Below are 22,564 nucleotides of genomic sequence, written 5' to 3'. Positions count from 1 at the left end.
ATGCGTGTTCCGGAATCGCACACATATGTTTGCGAAGAGCGACAAATTGCTGTTCTTTGCACATGATTCTAAAGTTGGAATCCATTTTATGGGATCACTATGGTGTCTCCTTATACTAATCAACATGGCCTTCATCATATGATACACCTGGGATATCCACAAAATCGAAGATGCGTATTTCATGAATCCTGTGTTGGGTTTTCATAGGAGCTTTTATTAAGATCCAAACTAAGAGGAATTAAAGTTCTGTGAGTGCCAAGTAGAAGGTAAAAACAAAGTAGAAACATGAGTATTTCACAAGAGCTCACTTTTGAAAAGAGATCCTAATATTTAGGTTTTTATTCATACAGATGTACTCATTAATTATCAAATTTTAACATTGTGGTTCAGCAGAATAATACTGAGAGGCTATGTTGTAGCATTTATACATCCTATGAATTCTCATAAGTGTCAAAAATAGTCAAAATGCAGTCACGGAAAACAGCGTTGAGTACAGTGCTCACATTAATAACCGAATGCAATGGATTCTTTGTGGTCATGTGAGGTGACATCCCTTGATGCTCATGGTTCAAAGTGAACATCTGTTCCAATCAGCATGTAGTCCTGGAGGAGGATGAAACAAATCCAGATCCAGTTAAACATTTCTCTTGCATCCTGCTTCTAATCTTCATGAAATGTCAGGCAAATTCATGTCAAAACTATTTTAGGTTTGATTTTAGGCAGTCTTTTTGCCTCTGAAGCGTGAGCATGATTGAGTGTTTGGATGCAGTGCGTGCGCGGCAGTGTTTTATAAACCCTAAACTGGATGTCCAGGCCTTCAGATGAAGATTGAACGTGCGCGCAGCGGTGGAAAAGCCGTTGTATGGGTGTGCGGTCTTACCTTCTGAACCTGCAGCTGAGGGTTGACCAGGTTCATCTTGCCGAGAGTGGGGAGCGGAAAGCCCTGCTGCAGGCGAACTGTGGGGAAGCAGAGCTCCTCTTTGTCACCACATTAACTTACCGGGGAACACACACATTGGCCGGTGCCAGCAGCGTATTGACAACCGTTCGATGCATTCAACACTGCAATAACAATCGGATGCTTGTTCAAGAAGGCAGCGTGTTTCCTGGCCTTGTAGCTCTGTAGCTGCAATCTGGATGACACAACTGCATCTTGTTGCTTTCTTTCTGAATTATTTAATTGATTTATCTTTTCTGCCTCCTGTGCTCGCTCTCTAGATATAATGACACCTTTCCTACAGAGAGTTATGCTCTTACCATTGACCTGGGGGATAACAGCCACTTTCAGAACAAGCAGGAGGATATTATCAAGCGATTTCACCTGAAAATGACACAACACACAATTGCTACAGTGCTCATATGGCAACAATTGGCAGCAAAATGGCTGGAGGGATGTGGAGCTATGCAATATTCCAGACATCCCTGGAGGGCTGATTAGCCTTACCTGGAATGGGCCCACATAGCTTGTGCCCACAGTCAGGCCAATCCTGTGGAAAACGGACATTGTCAGGGCAAGCTGTGTATGCACGTGTTTATTTCATTTATTTATCTTTTTGTGACTTGTCTGTGTACTGAAAAGAGTTCTCTTCCTCCTGTATAGACACCATACCTGGGTCAAATATGTATTTGTTTTGGATTCAAACACTTTTCTGTGCTCTATTCATCTTGCCTGGTGTAACTGAGCCTGCCAATATGACTAGGAGGCGGGGTTTGCACTTTTTGAGAGTATTTCATTGGTTCCAATACACCAGTCAAGATCAGTAAAGCATAGAAAAGTATTCCAAAACAAATACGTATTTGACCCAGGTCTGATAGACACAGATGTACTCACCTGTTGAGGGCCACGGTTCCAGCCAGTTTAACTCCAGTGATGTAAGCTCGAGCACTGACACTGGTGTCCTGTGGACAGCAGGGGGCACTCTGAGTCCTTCAGCCTTGTCAAATCTAATATTAAATTTAACTATATGTTTACTGTTTAAGACAACATTCTGTGAACCTCTTCACTACATAGCATCTCTATAAGCATGAAATAAGGATTCATAAATGCTTAAATTAATAACCAAAAATAGGTATATGGTGTGTTCCTTTGCATCAGTAGAGACATAGCGCACCATATGCTTATTTACGGTCATTGATGTAAGCATTTAAGCATGGTTATGTAGTTGTTAATAAGAACCATTCACAAAATTGTCACCCTGTTTGACTTATAGCTATTTAGAAGAATATATATGTTTAGTAAGGGCAGCAACCACAGTATTACTGCACAGTGTAATGTGTACATATTTTTGAAATACAGACTAGGGATGCATTGGAGTCCCTGGGACCCAGTTTGGGAGCTGCTGGTCTAAGTCCCTTATGGCCAGACTGACCAGGATGAGGATGAAGAGGGGCGCCAGGGTGCCATTTGTCTGGATGGCATAGGCGGTCACGGTGCCTGTCGCACGCAGGGTCATGTTGTCACGCTCAAAGGTGATGTTGGGCGGGCTGGACGTTTTCACCAGCAGCTTCATCATCAGGTTGGGAAAACGCTTGGCGATCTGTAGCATTTGGAATAGGACTCATTAGATTCACTTCCTACTCTTTAAGAAACATTTATGTACTGTACCTAGATCCTTAAATTAATTCACAACACTCATTTTAGGTATTGTTTTAGGTTTAGCGCTTATGCTACTGTAGGTATTACTCTTATGTTAAAGGGGAATTTCACTTTATAACACTTCTGCTTCTCATGACTGATATTGTCCTTCTAACGAATGTGTCGGCCTTCGTTTTTTGATTAGTTATTTCATTATGTTAATATTTTACGTTGTTTTGTTGTTTTCCTTTACAAATGCAGGAAGCAGACCCAGGCAGTTTAGTGTCGAACTCGAGGATGCATATCATTGCATGACTTCTGATGTGGGCGTACCTGCAGACAATAACATTAGGTTGGTCGTAGAAATAGTGTTGTACGACTACTAGCTAGCGAAACTGAAAATGTCTGAGGATGATGAAGATTTTGTTTTTGATCATGGGATTGTTGTGCCCTATCAATTCAAGCCGGAATACACAGAAGAAGAGCTGGCTAATTTGTAGGCTGATCGTGCGAGAGCGAGAGTGAGTCAGGAGCGGGCCGAGATTGAGGAACCACAGGCTATTCCCAGGACAAACGGCAACTGGTGGTAGACATCCTATGTATCACAGACAGACGCGATAGCGTTAGCCAGCCCACGTAGTACCTACTTTGAGCGGTTTGACCAACGATGGGAAAACGGTGGTTACAGCTCCAAGGCTTCAGATGGTCGACTTGGTAGTAGGTGCCTTCAAAGTGGTCGCTGAATACCCTTAGTCCTCGTTTGCAAACTTCTTTGGCTGTTATGTTGGGGTGTCTGATTACATCTAGCTATGTCTGGCACAAAGTTGCATCCCGTGGAAAACTATGAAAATTTGCTTTCAAGTCAAGTTTAATTGGGGAATTATAACAACTGGGTACAATGCACCTCATTATTACGCGGATATCGCATCAAACAAAAGCTAGCAGAGTTTAACGGAATGTTTTGCTTCGCTTCTTCTCGATTTTGCCGCGAAACGTTAGACATTTAAAATGAAATAACTGATCGAAAAATGAAGGGCGACATTAATTAGAAGGACAATATCAGTCATGAGAAGCAGAAGTGTTATAAAGTGAAATTCCCCTTTAAACAGCACCTATGTGAAGAGGTATTTTGGGACATTTAGCATTTATATATTTTAAAATAATTCTAGGTTTATTTGTCTATTCATGCCTGCAGACAATAATAATTTGCTTAGCAATTCTTGCACCGTTACTTCTTTTTGGGTGATATTTCCCTTGCTTGTGACTTTGGCCTTTTCACACAAACTTTTGTATTTACTAATGTATTTTAACCCCAGAAGCGGCGCTGGGTAAGGGCATCCTCTAGATAAATGTAGTGCACAGTGATATATCAGTCATTATTTCAACTGTAACAGAGTAGGCAACATATGAGTCCAATAGGGAATATTTTACTGTGTGGAGTGCTCACACACACACACACACACAAGGTCTGTGACACAAGAGGACAATGCCTGAAATGCTGAAAAAAGATATGAGTAGGTGTGAGTTCTTAACCTCGGGGATGAAGGCTCCGAATGTCTTGGTATTGAGTCGGAGGGGTGACTTCGGGGGGATCTGTCAGGAGAGAGGGCAAAGTGTAATGCAGCTTTTGAGGGCCGAGGTTTTGGCAGAGTTCTCTCTAGATAGAGCTGGCCAGGGTAGAAGCTCTCACCATGTCGTCTGTGATGTAGAGGCTGAGGATTCCAGCGTTGTTGTAGACAAAACCTGCTGAGTTGACGGTGAAGGAGGATAGTCCAAAGTACAGCATGCTGGTGTTCTGGGCAAGCAGGGAGAAGGGCGTGGCAGCAAATGGAGGTTCCTGATGTTTTCCAATGTTGTAGAACTCCCCCTGCAGAGAGATAAGACGGCAGTTTTATATGTCTGATATCTCTTGCACACGGCTGGTGGGATTATGCAGAGATGCTCTCTAACTTTCAATACAGAAAAACATACAGCTCCTAGAGACAGTGTGCCGTGGCAAAAGGACCTGAGACTTTTAGAAATCCACGTGAGGAGGTGGTTTTTAATTTGTATTGGTGCTATTATTATTATTATTATTATTATTATTACTGATAATAATTAGGGAAGATATGTGAGAATTTGTTATAGAAGGTGGGAGAAAGCGGAATATTAAATTATACATTTGATGAATTGCACACAGGCTGATCATTGCTCACCTTCAGGTCAAAATTGATGAACTCTTTTGTGATGACAGGAGTTGCGACCATCGAATATTCAATCTCTGCATACTTGTCCACTCGGGCAAGCACTGAAAGATGGCAGAAAGTTTGAAGGGTGAGATGCTACACCCGGCCAGACAAGCAATTAAGCGTGCAGGGTGAAGTGATTACAGTCATAATTCAGGAAGGGCTTCTGTATGAATAATAAATTGTGCATATCTATTGTTGCCCCCTCATTTCATCATGGTTCTATTGTTCATTCCACAAACGAGTGGATCCTATAATTTGATTACGTTTTTTAAAATTCAAATTTTTCTTAAGCAGAAGCATGCTGTGATCAACTGTGTCAGCAGTACAGCAAATTGTGCAGCTCATACCATTCAGTGTTTTCAGGCGGGGGTTCATCTCGGATACTGCATCAGCCACCCGGGGGCAGATCTGAAATAGTACATTGGAACAACAGCATAGGACTAGGCATATGAGTGCTGGGAGCTATGGCACTGAAAATGGCCTGTACTCAGTTGAAGTTTGACTTTGACTTGCCAGCTCTCTGGGCACCTCACTGGTCTTCCAGCACTGGAGAGAAACTTGTTTTACCTTGAGGAAGGATGTGCTCACCTGTTTTTCTAAAGCCTTACGAAGGGCCTTGCCAATCTTGGAGCGGAAAAGGTTGTACAGCCAGCTGAAAAAAAGGGAACACAAAGTATGAGCAAGCATTCCTTCTGCTGCAGTTTTCTGCTTACACCACTGCTTATTTCTTATTTCCTGATCACACGTTTCTAGGTTTTGCAATGTGTTGAAACCGAACTTGTGATTATGAGGTAGCAGGAAGTAGAAGAAGTTGTTTCTCCATGCCCCTGTTGTGAGTGAGTCCTAGAACATCCCATTAACCGGTACCTGGCCCCGCCGTGGAACTTGATTTTGACGCTGCCCACCCTGGCCACGCAGTTGGCATTGCTGACGGTTGGCCGCCCCGTCTCGTCGCTTCGCAGGGTGATGCGAGAGGTGATGCTCAGTCCTCTCACGGCCAGGTCGAATGAGCCCCTGTTCTTACTGCATTTGAATAGAGCGAATGAAGGAGGGAAGAAGCATGTCATCATTCCTGTCCTCTGTGCACCGCTGTTCCACAGACAGGTGAGTCCTGTGTTCCTGTCACTGTGGGCCCATGTGTAAAATGCGCTAATGACACTCACATGAACTTGTATCTGACCTTCCATTTGCCATGGATACTGATGAAGGCATTCGCAATGGAGAGACTGACCCCAGTTTCTGGCACCAGCCCCACGGCGGTCGTGGGCAGCCCAAGGGAAGTAATCTTCATCCTGCAGGAGGAGGTAAGCATGCGTCACTCAGGGCACTATAGCTCAAAGTAAGAAAGCCTGAGTACAAACATTAAACTCAACAAGCACAGTAAGTACTATAGTATACACATCCTGCCTGAGTTTGAGATCATGAGAAAGATAATAAGGAAATGAAATATATTATTATTATTATTAGTAGTAGTAGTAGTAGTAGTAAATATGACAATATATTATTGTCAATTCATTTCATGACTACCTTTGTTAAGTTTAAGCAGTGAGCATAATTTATAAACGGAAACGTACTTTCCATGGAGCAATGGAGTGGATACAAAGTATAGTAAACCAGTCAAAAATCTCCAGGATAAAACCAGGCGATTAATGGAAGACAAAGTGGCTAGCACTTTGTGTTATGTGACCTCACCCTGTTATGCTATATTTGACTTTGCCAATGCGAGACACCTTCACTTTTCCCGACATGTCAGGCAACTTGATGGACTTCAGCTTGCTCTGCAGAATAGCCATCCCTATCTGCCTGCCTGCAAAGAGAACAGCTCCATTCAGTCATATTTCCAGTGACCCCTATAACCCTTTTCTCTGTAATTTTGTGTTTTACCTGGTCTATGGTCTATTTTTATACCCCTCTGCTTGCATCAGAGTGATTATTGGAAATCATATTTTCTACCTATACAGCTGAGTCTGAATCATTCAACGTATGTTTTATTAAGCATTATATTCAAGACAGAGTAGGCTTTGTTGGACTTACTACATTATGATTTTTGTTAGTACTGTTGAACCTATCGCCAAAGATCAGTTAATTTACTACACAAACCTCAAACATACCAATACCAACTACTGTTGATACTCGCTATCAACAGCAGTTGGTATATCAACTCCAGAACTTTCTTCTACATTTCAACACCGTACTATATCTTTCTCCTGTTGTTACTCTAGTGAACTGTGCTAAATATCTTTCTGTACTTAATTGCCTACACCATATTCCAGACCTCCCTGTTGTTGCTCTACTCTACCATACTTTAGACATTTCTCAGGCTAATCGACTGTACCACACTCCAGACATTTTACAACATCACTCTACTCTGGACATTCTTGTTGTTAAACTCTTGTACCATTCTCTAGGAATAATACCTACCATATTCCAGCCCTTTTTGTGTAAGTCTGACCTTGACACCAGGGTTGGCACTCTGAGACGGGGGTAGAAGAGCCAGCAGAGCCACCACACACCACGCGGTCAACATGACCACAGATACCTGCTGGGATGACACATACCACCATACTTACATTACAGCGATAAGCATTTTACACATCATCACAGCTAAATATCATGCATACTGCATGGGTTCAGCTTTAGGCCATGTGATCTCAGGGGATCCAGACATGAAGAATAAGCTGTCCATTCACAGCAGCATGTGATTGTGCAACTTTTTGACAGACACTGTTAACCCATAGAATCTGTCATTATTTCTTTTTTTTGCTGCTCAAGGGCCATTCGGGCACTGCTTAGGAAGGTATCTGCGCATTTCTCTCTCACTCACACTTTGAGCTAAGCAAATGTTGGACTTATTTCTCATTTATTTCACAAGTGAGAGTCAGACACAGTGAATCCCTCATAATAATTGAACCTGTTGTAAGATAAACCAGTCAAACAAGCACAGCATGTCTGTGAAGATTTCTACCTTCAGTTTGTGGATATGATTTTCATTTTGGCAAAGACATTAAAAATCAGTGCAAAGCCTTACCAATTCATACTTCATGTGGATAAAGGCTTCACAAATTTTTCATATCTATTGTACTATGACTTCTTTTTTTTATCCATCTTCCTCAAATTTCAAATTCCTCACGATGACCAGATTCTGCTCTGTGATGCACCCATTAGTTGTAACCATGGACATAATTTAAAGACAAAAGCTTATTAGCTAAATCAAATTAGCTGCTCTTTGTTTAATCCTTTTAAATCAATACCATTAATTCTGTTTAAAAATTTTACTTGTTTCTTGATGCTTGAGTTGTTCATAACACTGAAGCGACCTAACATATGCAAACAGTGCAGTATCATAGCAAACTGTCCAAATGAATTGAACACACAAATGTGTAATTCTGTCCTGTTACCAATTAAGCTTGTTTGTGTGGAATAATATCTCACTTAATGCTTTTTATTTTTCTGATTTACCATACTTTTAAATGGAATCAACATGCTGGAAAAATAAGGGATCTGGGGGAGGGAGTGCCCAACACCACAGATACACAATCCGCACTTAATTCAGTTTCTATTTCTGAAAGGGCCGTGTGTCTTCCTGAGATGGTGCTGAGGTCACATGACAGGAGCAGTTAATGCTAAACTGAACTCAAGCCTGTATTTAATTATTCTGAGCCAAAAGTAAAAAAAACGGGAGACAGGAAGAATCAAAACTGACTCTTCAAAATAACTGAAATGTGACCCAATTCACTTGTGCAGAGGATCTTTGTATGGAGCAGAAGGCTATTTGAGGACTCTGGAGGTCCTTGTCAGTTTCTGCTCTTTTAAATTTCACAACAACAGAGAGAAAGTAGCAGGAAGGTCCTAAATCATGCTTATTGATCCACATGTATTTTACCACACTAATCCTAAATTTACACTGACAAAATTTATGCTCAGCGTATGACTGGACACTGTACTTGATCATACAAGTCCACATTATGCACAGCATCAAACAGAAATCAGTCTCCAATTAGCCCATTTACCATTGCATTTTACAGCAACTTAATATATTAAAGTGATCAGCAGGTCATTGTGACCTACGTTGCTTTTCACACGGGAATCTATGCTGTGTACAACAATATTTTTGCTGTCAGTACAAAAAGAACAGATCATCAGAAATTGTGGCAGAGTGTGTAATAATTTGAGATTGAGTGCATAGTTTCAGAACTGTGTGTTTGCCCTTCTTCCCTAATTAGACCTACGTATAGATATTGCAGCATTCAGACGGATCATGTCCCTGCAGGCATGCATTGTGTCTGTCTGAGGTTACCTTGAGTGGTTGAGTCCTGTGTAAACGTGTCCTCAGCGTTCAGTGGAGTCACACTCTTGCTTGCAACTTAACAGAGTGATAGAAGAAGAGAGGCATATGGTTCTTAATTCACTCCCCTGGACCAGGAAGTGGTGCAGTTGTAACTGGCTGTGACTGGCATTGCCCAAGCCCTCACTTATTGAGTACCAACTGTCTCTGTGTGTTGTTCTGGATTAGAATAATTTAAGTAAGGTTTGGCAATTGATTGCAATGTACTCCTTGCAACAGTTAGAAATGGTGCAAACACTGGCCGGTCTTACATGCTGGGAAATGTTCCTCTGTTGCACAAAGCACCAGATTACCATAACATTTCATATTAAGGTACTTGTTATTCTGAGTACTATCCATGGTGAAGCAAAGTAAATCTGTATGAGAAAACTTTCTTGAGAATTAGATTTTTAAAAATGTTGATACAGTATGTTAATCTTTTTTTTAGTTCATTACTGTTTCCCAATGTTGAAGCTTTCTTGTTTGCTTGCCAGGGCTTGGCTAACAGTAAAATAACATTTGGTCAACTACGTTGTTTTTTGCGGGGATCTGGTTATTCATCTTTTAGGCTTTTAGATTTTCCACCACTGACCTTTTTGGAGTGCAGTTTGAAAAGTTGCTGACAGATGGAAGGTTCCTTGCAGATGACAGTATCGGTTATTAAGTTCAGCTGTTACTGTACCAGTAACTCTGAAATTCTGTGTGCCTGCTGTATCGCAGGTGACCATCAGATTGATTGAAAATCTCAAGCCAAATACAATACCAAAAAAGTAAGAAAAGTAAAAATTATAAAAAGTATATATTTATTAGAACAGGATGTACAGGCTATTGCATTGCATGCTGGTCTCAGTGTGCATAGATATAGATCTCAGTGACAGTTATCAGAGCCCCTGCGTGGGAGACACGGTGGCCATTTAATTAATTGCCGAATGATGCCTTCTGTGAACCAGGAGGGATTAATATGACTAATGTTGCCCCTGGTAACATATTGTAGAGGGGGGTTGGAGAAACCACATGACCATAGAACCCCAAGAGGCCCCATGCAGGACATGACAGGTATTGATTATCGATGGTACGCATGCACAAGTGCGTTCACTAGAAGCAGTTCCTACAGAAGAGCAGCTTAATGCGTGCTCGATATAAGCACTCTGATGAATCATGCAGCTGGGTGCCCAACTCCTCCATCCCCTCTGGGTCATTTTCATTATGCAGCGCACTACACGGCTGATATTATTTATCATGACAACTTATGCATGGATGAGGAATATTTTATTAAATGTGGGGGATGGCATAATGCACTGTGAGTAGAATCCACAGCTTTATTCAGCACTAAAGTAATTACCTGTAGCGCCAAGACAGAGGACATGCTGTTTTGATTAACTGCACTGGAGCAAAGGCAGTGCTTTGACCTCGTGAACCCAGCCTTCACATTGATTTGATTGCTGAAGTCCAGAATCAAAGCAATAATCATATCTTTTTATTGCAGGAGTACATTTTCTTTCTTAAAAGTAAAAAGGTCACATGGTTTTATTTCATGTTCAATGAAAATGATGAAGTGGTTGGATATGGAATAACACAGCTGCACTGAAACAAACACAAAAAACTAAGCTAAAATGCTAAAAAGCACTGAAAAGTCAAATAAATTATGAACATGCTAGTTAGCTAAGCTTGCAAAGCTAAAAATAAGCTTTACAGCTGACTTCATCAAAGCTACATGTAACTAACTAGCATACTGTCTGGTAGCTATTAAAATCAGCTAACACGTAATGCTTTAAGAGTTTCATAGCCTCTTTGCTTCCCTGTGTGTGCTTATGTCTAAATATTAGAGCGCAGCTGTTCGCATTACCAACTTCATAGGTTCTAACTAATGTAGCCACTCACTAATTAAATCATAAGTATCATTTCAGTCGATAACACAGTATAAAAGAAAAAAATCTTTCTTCCTTTTCTTGGTGTCCCCATCATTTCCCGGGGCACATCACTTCCCTATGATATCTTCGATCAATCTGCGAGAGTGTAGATGAGCACACACACACTTCAGCTGAGCTTCACAGCCATTACGCTGCCACAGGCAATTTGCAGGTGCCCAAATCACCAGAGGAGGCCCCTTTGGGACCCATTGTCAAAATGATTTAGCATCTGATTTGCGTCAATCAGTGATTTCCTCTACGTAAAATTGTGTTCATGTATGGGTTAAATTTAATGTACCTAGTAGTTCAGACATCATTCATTTCCTAAATGTATTTCCCTCTCGAAACTCAGAAATACTGTGCAATCCATGCCAGGAAGGAAAAACCATCCAGCCACACAACAACACATCCAGAACCAACCGTGACACTGCCACCAAAGATTATGTACAACAGAAAGCCTGTTTATAATAATATTCTCTAAAACTCATTGACAAATTCAAATCTAAGTAGTCACAAATGAGATGAATACATCATTATCTTTTACTATTCGCAACATAATAACAATAAAAAAACCCTCTGATTATATATCAGTTTTCACAAACTGAGTCAGGCAACTTTTGGATCTGCCAAAAGAATGAGAATGAAAGGAATCCTAATCAAATCACTATTTGAATAATATTACGCAAATAAACTATAATTACTTTACTTTTTGAAAATGTGACATACAAAAGTGATGCAATTATAAGACAGATGGTCTTCGCTCCCCTGTAGTCATATGTGGGGCAGAGTTAATTCATCTCTACTGAGTAGCCTGTACCCATATTTCTGCCGACCAATAAGGAAGTTCATAGCAAGGCATCATAGATGGCCAGCAGAGGACGATGGAGAGCCAAGGCTGCATGGAGCTCACAACTATGGCTTCACACAGACGTCCCTCTCTGTCAGAGTGCCCATAGGGCAGCACTTCAAGCTCAGGAATGACACAGTGAAGAACAGGGAGGAAAGGGCTGCTGCTTGCCCCAGACAAGGTGAGCTGGAACTTGCAGCCAGCTCACCCCATAGTCTGGCTTTGTCTGTGCTTGTCACCGCTACACTGCACAAAATCGAGCTTATGTCAAGAGATGGCACAGTGGATGAGAGGAGGAGAATTAACAATAATGTGTTGTGGGCTGTCCCAATTTGGCTGGGACATACTGTGCTTTAAAACATAAAACCACTGGTCCTTGATCGTTTTAAATGGTATTGGACGTGAGTCTGGCACATTAGGCTAATTGTAATACTTTAGTGGAAAGACCACAATGTATCTCCCTATTCGCATGACTGCCTCATTTTAAGATCACACCAGTGTCCTCTTTTCTTCGTCTTTGCATTCTCTAGCATTGCCACTCTACTGCCTGTGTGGATTATGTCTGTGTGTCTCAAAGCTTAAGCATATGTTCAACTTCAAAGCACTTGGAGAGTATATTTTTGTAGAAATGGCAACCATTTTGATGCAGCACACTATGTTCCTAGATTTCTGAAATGCTCTCCTTTCAGCTGGTTAATGTTTCTTAACATTTCAGTCAATTGTTGGTTATCCAATGACTGATGTTTCAATATAAGATATATATAAAATCCCTTCTAATGAGCATCAAGTCTAAATACAACCTGTTTGAAAACACATTTACTAATCACTCACAGAATCAGCCTGTAACATTAAACCTACCTGTACCTTCGCACAAATTCATGAGTGTGTAACACTGTGTTCGGTAAGATTTTCTTTGAAAAAATGCTCATCGAAAAATTACTGCATGTAATTATTGATATTATAGAAATTTGTGAGGTCGAGCAGTGCTCGGAGACTATTCTAGACAGCAAAGAAACAGGACTAGTATGGTATAATATGTTATTTGAAAAACAGCCTTCAAATCAGAAGCTGGCTTGGTTGGTGAGTGCAGCACTGCCGTGGTCCATTCAGACCTGAGCGGTGGTGGCGCTGTGGCAGGACATGCCCACAGCATCAATGCTCCAGTGTGCAGGGCATAAAGACAGCAATGTGCCCTGGAGAAGGCTTGTCTGTGCCCCTGCCACATGCAGCTGGCAACGCTGGGCAGGGCTCCACGGAATGTGCCCGCACATTGCACATTCTGAGGGAGTCTGATATGGATCCCCCCGCGGTCCTGCTCGTCCCAGTGGAGCAGGTGTGAGAGCGCTGCTCTGGGCCGCTCTCTCCGTTCTCTCCGCTCACCTATCGGGCCCCCTGGACCCCCAGATCCCCAGGAGGGCTTGGCTTCTGCCGCTGGTGGAGTGGTTGCTGAGAGTTCGGAGACATGCTCACTCACTGCAGCGCATATAGAAGGCCAGTCAAGCCCACCTGTCACACAATGAGGCCTGTTAATGGCTGCACACATGCATGCACACGCACGCACACATGCATGCATGCATGCACACACACATACGATTTGTCCCAGAGATATATAATTCCAGATAGATAAATTGTCAAAATAGACTCTTATAAACACACACACACACACACACAGCTACTCTCTCAGGTTAACACATACCTTCAGTCATACTCAGACCTTCAGACATACTGTTCTACTCTGCACATTATATATATATATATACACGTGTGTGTATATATACATATATATGTATGCATATATATATATATATATACATCAGTCATTGGATAACCAACAATTGACTGAAATATAATGTGGCTAATAAATAAGCGCACAAAGACACAGTACCGCAAACTGAGACAAACAGGTTCTCACCAAAACGTGCCTGCACACATATAGCACTGCTTCAGTGACATCCAGAGACACAACCACACCCTTAAATACATGCAAACGCACATTATTTCACAAACACAAGCTAGCACATACGTCTCTGCTGCACACATTGCGCTGATGCAAACACACCCCCACACAAATGCAAACATGCAGTGCTCCAAGCTCAGATACAGATTATTGTGGATACTGGTCTATAGACAGAACGTGCACTCTCTCTCTAGGAACATGCACGTTCTCCCTTCCTCATGCTGGTACATTTGTTTGTGAGATCATGTGATGTATGACAAGTACAAATGTGTAAGATAAGGTTGAATCCGTGGAATCTGGTGAATCAGGCTTACCAATATCACCACAAACAATCTAGAATACAGGGTGTAAGTGTGAATTCTATCTGTGCTGGCTATAGTATTGTCTGTGTGAGTTTTCTCAGTGGTGGCAGTAATGGTGTGTGAGTTTTCTCTGTGGTGGTTGTAATGGTGTGTGTGTGTTTTCTCTATGGTGGCTGTAATGGTGTGCATGCGTTTTCTCTATGGTGGCTGTAATGATGTGCGTGAGTTTTCTCTATGGTGGCTGTAATGGTGTGCATGCGTTTTCTCTATGGTGGCTGTAATGGTGTGTGTGAGTTTTCTCTATGGTGTCTGTAATGGTGTGCGTAGGTTTTCTCTATTGTGGCTGTAACAGCGTGTGTAAGTTGTCTCTATGGTGGCTGTAATGATGTGTGTGAGTTTTCTCTATGGTGGCTGTAATGGTGTGTGTGAGTTTTCTCTATGGTGTCTGTAATGGTGTGCGTGAGTTTTCTCTATGGCGGCTGTAATGGTGTGTGTGAGTTTTCTCTATGGTGTCTGTAATGGTGTGCGTGAGCTTTCTCTATTGTGGCTGTAATGGTGTGTGTGAGTTTTCTCTATGGTGGCTGTAATGGTGTGTGTGTGAGTTTTCTCTATGGTGGATGTAATGGTGTGTGTGTGTGGTATGTGTGATGTGGCTGGGGGAGCTGTTGCAGTATTCCCAGTGCACTGACCCCTCTGTGGTGCAGTGGAGCAGATAACCCAACTGCCAGGAGCAGGGGTGCAGGTGCCATTCAACTAGGCCTCATTTGCTTTGCAAATACAAGCAGGAAGCAATGACCTATTTAAGGAAAATACTTTTTTCACCTTTTTGGTTGTTTTTGTTTTTATTCCTTTGTTTCTGCAGCTACCTTTTCAACTCCCTCATATTCTGCACCCAACCAACCCCAAGGAGATCAAAGTTTGTTGGATTCCTTTTGAATAAAAGGTGCGGAACCGTGTACCAGTTACAACATCTTTGTCTTTCAAGAAGACAATGCTCCTGTCACCAGAGCAGAGCATGGAATGTCACATTATGGTTTAAAGAGCATGATATTGACATTATTCATGTATCGTGGCCTTCTCAATCACCAGATCTAAACTCAGTAGAACATTTAGGGGGTATACTGGAATGATGCTTTTCCACTGCTATCAGCTTAGCACACGTTAAATTACTTTTGCATGAAAGGCTGGTGATGTGTATCTCCTGCAAAGTTGAAGACAGGAAAACCTGGCAGTTAACCTGCCATTATTTATACCCTCCCATGAAGAGGCAGTGAAGGCAGGTATCATCTCCAGGTAAAGCCTATTTTATGTATTAAATTACGTAGTTGACCTCCCCACATGAACAGTGCCTAATGAATCTGAATTCTGTACTGAACTGCATGTTACACAGTATTTGAATACATTTATAGATTTATTTGTAGTAACAGATTGTTCTAAGACAACTGAAAGATTTCTTCATAACTGGTAATCACTGATTGGCTTATGTGTCACTGAGCTGTTATGATTTTTTATTAATCCACCTACCTACTGTACCTGCTTTTGTTTTTGCTAAGCATGTATTTATAAGTATTATTTACCTATTGTACAAATTGTATAGCTTTGCTTTTATTTGGCCTTATTAATTTGTCATTAATTTACACTAAAATGGTTAAATCTGCTAGTAGAAGGACAATTTTACATCAACATAACAAACCATCAGTTTTCAAACCATTTCAAACAGATCAGTATTTAAATAGTGTACCAGTATTTTGCACCAGCAAACACATTTTTTAGCCTGTGTCATATTTCACAGTAGCCTAGAACATACTGAAACGTGTTTGTTGTTCTAGAAATAGAGAAGTCAGTTCCACAGAGCAGTGAGACGCATTGGTTGTTTTTGTTTTTGGTCATACGGGGGACTGCCACTCTGTGGTGCGCGGAGTCCTGGATGTGTGCGCCTAACTTCCTGTGCAGCTGTGCGAGATGCCATGTGGAAACACTGCCCGGGCAGGACACACACGAGCGGTGGAACGTGACAGGGTGTGTCCCGGGGCTGCCTCACTTGAATAACGGGCGATATTTTGGCATATTTTCAGGCCCTGACTGTCTTGGTCCCAGTCATGGAAAGCATTCTCACAGAGAAAGTATTTGCCAGGGCGTCGTCGGAAGGGATGATTAAAGTGCATGATGTGAACTGTGTATTGGAATTGGTGGGGTGGAAATGTGAGGTTTCCATTTCCTCTCTTTCTTTGGTTTTCATAAAGGATGTGAGGAGGTGCCAGAAAACTAATGAAGACAGGGAAACACAGGTCCTCGAGGTTCGAGATATCTGATAGAGGCTCATACAGGGATCGGAGAAAATCCAGACAGAGCAGAGACAGGATATGGGAGCCATCTTCCCTGAGGCTTTTCAACACCCAGAAAGTCATCAGTCATTGCCATACCCATTGTGTAACATCAGTTTACAAAAAGTGAACAAAATTCCACAGCTGCAAAAGACATTGCCTCTGTGGAGACGTTATCATGCACTGATTTCAGCCTCTTTGTTGCAAGCTCAATTGTGCTTTCTACACTGAAAAAACAGTTTCATTGGATAAACCTAAAATTTTTACTTCAGTTTGCTAAACATATATTTTTCTAGTTTTCTCAATTGAAAACTATAAGTTTATTTGAATGACAACTGAGAAAACCTAAAAAAATATAGGGGTAACTAATTGAAATACATTTTTAGGTTTATCCGCTGAAACATTTTTTTCTTATATGCTTATCTACTGCATTCTATGGCTACAATGTTTAAAGATGTGAGTACACAGAGTATACTTTTTGTGGATGGAGTTAAAGCATTCTGAGGTTTTTACTGAAATTTGAAGTTTTGTAAATTATAATAAATCAACTAATAAATTCAATCAAATTTTGAAATAGTAATTTCTATTAAAACAATTCTGTGCACAAAAAGGTAGATACAATGTTACATTGCATAGGAATAATAATACATTAAATGTATGGTTTAACCAAGGTATTTGTGTTAATATAGTTGAACAAAAATAGAAAAGTCTGATCCTAGAAAAAACCCCAAAAACAATTGTGTTTAGAAATACATGATAAAAATGGCAAGGCGAAGTCTGTTCATTGTTTTGAAAGAAAAGAAAAAGAAAATCCTAGTCTAGGCTTCAAGTACCATAAAAAATAAATCAAGTCTATGCTATTACAAATAGCATATCAAATCTCCCTGCTTTTTTCCGATTTTCCACAGGGACACAAGGCAGGTAGAAGCATTTCAGCCTTTCACCATCCTGTTGCAGGGATAATTCATAAATAAGCCGTCATGAAGATAAGACATTCGGTGCTCAGCCAGTGATAATTGCTCATGAGAAACAGTTTAATTTTGTTTTGCTCCTTGAGCTGTTTCTGACTTATACTACGCGAGGTCATTCATTAAAATTCAATGTAAGTAAACACTGAAATCTACTGTGTGCCAATCCACCTATAGCCTCTGTTCTTCCATTATCCATCATCCTTCACTTTAAGAAGGTCTCAAATCACAAGCAGCACGGTACTGAATGCTGATCACTGTGAAGCACCTCAGACAATATGGCCCCTACCTTAGATTTGCTACCACTGTCAAAGCTATGATTTCTGTAAGGTTCTACTTCTTGGTCAAGCACAGTTCATTCATTCCTTTGCCTGGTCGATTTAGCAGGGTCAAACTCCACATTATTTAAACTGATCCGAAAGGGGGTTGATTTGCTGTTTAATCCATATGACAGAAATACGTTCAAAAAGCATTCAAAATTGTAAAACTAATGCATAAACACACATAAGATGATATGAGACATAAAGCAGAGATTTAAATGATACAATCACTCAATTCAGGGCTGCCCAACCCTATTTCTGGGAATCTACCGTCCTGTGGTTTTCACTCCAGCCCTAACAAGAATACCTCACTCAATAGCTAAAGATCTCCTTGAGCTGGTAATTAGTAGACTTGGGTGTGGCAAATTAACGTTGAAATGCAAACCTACAGGACGGCAGATCTCTAGGAACAGGGTTGGGCAGCCGTGCCTTGAGAACATCAGCACTTAACATTTGAAACCGAAGTGGGAAACAGAGGGAACCCTTAAAAATATGGCAATTGGAAACATTTCTGGCTTGTATTTTATAAACCTCATTGGATGAATGAGAAGCTGGACATTTTCCTGTAAAAAGCTTGCATCAGCTTTCTTTCCAGTGGGTGGGCAGCTAGCCACAGCTTTTGGAGGCTCAATACAAAATTTTTCATAACCAGTATCAAGAGTCTTATAAGTAAAGCTTGTTTTTGATGTTTATTAAGAAGCTGCCACTCTGCAATAATCAGTCATTATAATTATTATATTTCCCTGGCATTGTCTACCTCTCTGTCAATATAAAATGTTATAATTTATATATTTATTTACCTCTGATTAATACTTTAATTGGAGAGCTGTCTTGTCTATCAAATTATGATAAAATTTGTTTCATTTCTTTGTAGGTTGAAAATCAAATTGTGAGTTTATTGATGAAGGTTCTTTCTGAGATGTATGGTATTCTTAAACACATTGGGCCTCATTTGCAAAACTTTTCTTCAATTTGTTCTTAAAAATGTTCCTACAAGTAACCTATTTTTTTTCATGACACATGTGCTGACCTTTGTTTTTGTGCATATCCCAGGTGCATGAGATGATGAATGCTGACAGCTTGTAAATTTTATGCGTAGTTCTGTTCATGTAATTAACATAAGGAAACAGTCATGAACAAATACATTACACAAGTGTTTCTAATGAGCAATTACCTCTTGTTGAGTACATCTTGAAGGCCTTTGGCCAGAAACGTTCCATCTAAATACGTATCCATTCTAAATAATATAATTCTAAAATAAAACCACGAAGATGCTTATCGCGGAGTTCAGAAACTTAGTGTTATAGACAGAAGTCAAGAATCAAGAGTACAGCGCAAAAACTCTGAGGTAAGGGAAATCAAGGTCAGAAAGGTAGAATGAGATGCATTTTCAGTCAATAAACAGTTTGATGGGCAGCCAAAAAAGGGATGCTGAAAGTAGGGTCAAAGTGAACTTCATTTTCATTGCTTGAATGATTTCTACTTATTCATCTGCTTCTGACTCGTTATGTGATCCATTTATTTTCAGTCTCTACCCTGATCTCTCAAAAACTCAATTAACTACTAATAACAACGAGATCAGTGTCTAATTCAAATAATCTGTTTCAGGAGTTCTGTATCCTGCACTGCTCCCCAATATGTCAAATATCAAGATGAAGGAGGAATGACAGGGAGAGGGTAACAGAGAGGTGGAGGAGGAGGGAGAGAGAGGTGGACCTGTCCCCTTCAGCTGAGGAAGCATGTTTCTCTGGGCGGTGAGCTTGCTGTCCTCCTCTTTGATGTTTTATTTTTAGCCGGTGTTGTGTTGTGAGGACCACTGAGGCATTCTGTGAGAATGCATTGCTCTTCACTTGCTCTTGAGGCGCTTCTGCAGGACAGTGTGACTGTACATTCCCAACATGTAGCAGAGTAACGCTCAGCATAGTCAAACAGCACTCCGTTCTTATTGCTGAATTATACCATTCCCTACTCATTCTATTACTTAACGAAAGAGACCATCTGGCATTGAGGGGCACATCGAAATAGAGAAATGAAAAAAGGGAAAACTTTGAAAATACACAATACTCTGTGCAATTGAAAGTTTTCAAGAGCTGTGGGGCACTCAGTTATTAAACAAAGGTCAAAGAGCAGGAACAACCACCAGAAAAAAAGTGCATTTTAAGGTTCGCTAAGTGCCAAGAGACAAATGGCAGGAAAGGTGCTGAAGTGGCTGATTTTAAAAGTGCATAAGCAGCATCAGCTTGTTGCCGCAGAAGATGTTAAAAGAAAAACAGGAAATAACAGCCTTTGCAGTTGTTTACTATAAATGGCTTGGGTTAAATGACCAAGATTTTTAATGACAGTTAAAACAGTGTGCAATACATTAGGTATTGAAAAGACTTGGCAGAAAATAGCTTAACAATCCATGTCGAATAGTGATCTGTGCCCGTTGTGACCTTGACCACTAAGTTTTTCATGTGAGCGGTGGAATCGTTACAGTTGTCGGTGATTAAAAATAAAAGGCACGTTTGTATGGGTGGGTGTAACACTGAGTGACACAGGCCCCGTGTGATTTGAGCTATTTGACTGCAGCTGTGAAAATCGGGTGCTGTCACATGCCGAACAGAGGTGAGGAAGAGATTCTTCCAATCCCTCTAAGCACCCTCAAACCTCCCACACACACAGGCATACGAAAGTAGATATTGCCCAAGAGGTGGGGACATATAGTATACCATTATATTTTTACTTCATTAACTGCTAACTTACTTGTGCTAACCTCTAGCGTAATTTAAAATTGCAGATTTGCTGGGGTAGAGAATGTTAGACCGATACAAACTGCTATAACTTAATTAAATTCCTCTCTATATTAGCATGACTTAAGCTTGTGCTGGTCTGGTTTCTTTTTATATTCCTAATGTGTTTGAATAAGCTGCGTTGTCACCCTAGAATCAAATACTTGAGTTTTTCATTCTTACTGGTTTCAATCATTTCAAGGTGAATTTTTTTATGTTGCGGTGTGTAAATATTCTTTGGGTGGAAAAAGCATGTAATGGTGCACAAGAATTTCTGATGTCTTTCAGCTTGAAAAATTTCAAAACATTCAATCCATTAAAATCTCAGATGAAAAAAAAACACTAAAAATGCTTAGACTCCCCATACATATTCACTGTCAGACGTAGCCCCTTAAAACTCGTCCTTGATCTTTCATTCACAGACAATTTCAGATATAATTGCGTGTTACTGTGCTGGAGAAAATGTCATGATTATTCATTATGTTCGGTAAAGGATTGAAGACGCTACATGTTATCTACCCTTCAAACCGGAATCTTGGCTTTCCTGAGTATGACCATTTTGGCTGAGGTATAAGCCTCCCTTTTTTTATACCATGTCTTAATAAACCGTGATTGACATCTAAACAGCAACATAATACACTACTACAGTCTGGTGTTTGCGTTTCCAGAGTATGCCTCGTGCCGTGCCACTTCGTCAGCCCCACTTGTTTTCTTATTCAGTGAACCGTCAGCCCTCCTCTCCGTCCTCTGGATGGAGGAGGTGAGCTCATGCAAGTCTAATGCGGGGCTCTCATCGACCCCACCCCCGTCTCCATTCACTTACAGCTGACAGGGGATGGCACTGAAGGTGAGCTCACTACCTGCTCCAGGCCTGGCATGCAGCGCGCTAGCCAGGTAAACACTGATGGACAGCATAGAGCTGACAGCCTCTGGAGCCCAACTGCTGGCACTGTGTGCGTGTGTGTGTGTGTGTGCGCGCGCGTGCCTCTTCAGAGCAGCAGAAATCCTCTTAGCTGCATGCATAATATATATACACCCTTAAACATTCATAACATTCATTACATAAGCATAAACCTAGGAGTACTGCCTTCAGATTAGACACCTATAAAAAAAGTATCTAAAAATATTTCATCAGAACCATCTCTATCTCCAAAGGACCTACCCAGAGGGGTCTTTTGTCTTAACTGAGGGACAGGTGGCACTCTGCATCGTATGCACCGATTTTATTGCGATAAATAGGTTGATACTTTAATCCCACAAATTAGCATCGGATTCTGAATTCATATGTACCCTTCCCATTGATTTGACAGTGTCTGCCAGATCCTAGTGTATCTCTTTTTGCTGTTGTTGACTCTCTTAACTGTAAGTTGTACTTTTCCACAGAGTTTGAAGGTAAACACACACAGTGGTGACTGCTTATTTTTATACTTAGGACATTCTGAATCGTCGGTATAAAATCTCCCTCCTCTGATTCAAAGTAGAATATACACTATTCTTCTGAAACACAATTAGATTGTATAGACATATGCTATTCTATTCCCACTTAATGCTCATCTGCCTCTAACTTGTACACTTTAAGTTGTGATTGGGTATAACTGCATATGGTGCAGGTCTGCAAATACCCCACATAAACCTGTAAACCCAATGTTTTGAAGCAGGCATTATCTGTAATGTTTATAGGCCTCCCTCTCTACTCTGTGGAAATATTACAATAATAAAAAGTAGATTGTGTGCTTACACGACAGTCTCTCCATCCTGAACTTGTATCTTTGTATTGCAGATACTGTATTTTCAAGGTTTTAAATAATGTATGAGAGACTCACGTGGATTCGACTAATAGCAGCAAAACATTAGGGTACTATAGCCCACAAAGCGATGAGCAGCAGACTATTATGCTCTGGAAGCCTACGCTCGAGTGTACACTGCCCACTGCAGTATAAAGAAAAAAGGCTGTTCGTTTCGGGCAAACCAATGGCAATCATCATGGATAAAACAGCCCTAAGTGCGCACTCGGAGAGGTGTCAAAATCGTAGCTGTT

At 40.9% G+C, this 22,564-nt stretch overlaps 1 protein-coding gene across 2 annotated transcripts; it reads right to left on the bottom strand.

The window, feature by feature from the left end:
- Window positions 1-177: 177 nt before the first annotated feature.
- LOC135238563 (bactericidal permeability-increasing protein-like) lies at window positions 178-9,261 on the bottom strand. 2 transcript variants are annotated; one of them, XM_064306592.1, is made up of 16 exons: window positions 9,101-9,261; window positions 7,225-7,345; window positions 6,496-6,610; window positions 5,967-6,095; window positions 5,671-5,826; window positions 5,392-5,455; window positions 5,151-5,211; window positions 4,771-4,862; window positions 4,266-4,442; window positions 4,109-4,168; window positions 2,370-2,537; window positions 1,832-1,899; window positions 1,445-1,487; window positions 1,258-1,321; window positions 881-957; window positions 178-603 (listed from the first exon to the last, which is right to left on the bottom strand). In XM_064306592.1, exons 2-16 carry the CDS (start codon window positions 7,328-7,330, stop codon window positions 562-564), a joined length of 1,422 nt encoding a protein of 473 aa, XP_064162662.1. In that variant the 5' UTR covers window positions 7,331-7,345; window positions 9,101-9,261; the 3' UTR covers window positions 178-561. The 2 variants fall into 2 exon arrangements, with proteins under 2 accessions (XP_064162662.1, XP_064162663.1); XM_064306593.1 differs by having other exon boundaries at window positions 7,225-7,342; window positions 9,101-9,259.
- Between the last annotated feature and the right edge of the window lie 13,303 nt (window positions 9,262-22,564).

Source organism: Anguilla rostrata, chromosome 13 (genome assembly GCF_018555375.3).
Source record: "Anguilla rostrata isolate EN2019 chromosome 13, ASM1855537v3, whole genome shotgun sequence".
Taxonomy (NCBI): Eukaryota; Metazoa; Chordata; class Actinopteri; order Anguilliformes; family Anguillidae; genus Anguilla; species Anguilla rostrata.
The sequence above is the reverse complement of the archived record's forward strand: the minus strand, read 5'-3'. Positions and strand labels throughout refer to the sequence as shown.

Bases quoted from the DNA above. Each gene is read 5' to 3' on its own strand.
- LOC135238563 (XM_064306592.1), bottom strand. From the start codon at position 7,330: ATGTTGACCGCGTGGTGTGTGGTGGCTCTGCTGGCTCTTCTACCCCCG. The intron at 6,611-7,224 runs GTAGGTATTATT...TTCTCTTTGCAG, and splicing joins ACAAAAAGGGCTGGAATATG to GCAGGCAGATAGGGATGGCT. The intron at 2,538-4,108 runs GTTAAGAACTCA...CAAATGCTACAG, and splicing joins TCGGAGCCTTCATCCCCGAG to ATCGCCAAGCGTTTTCCCAA.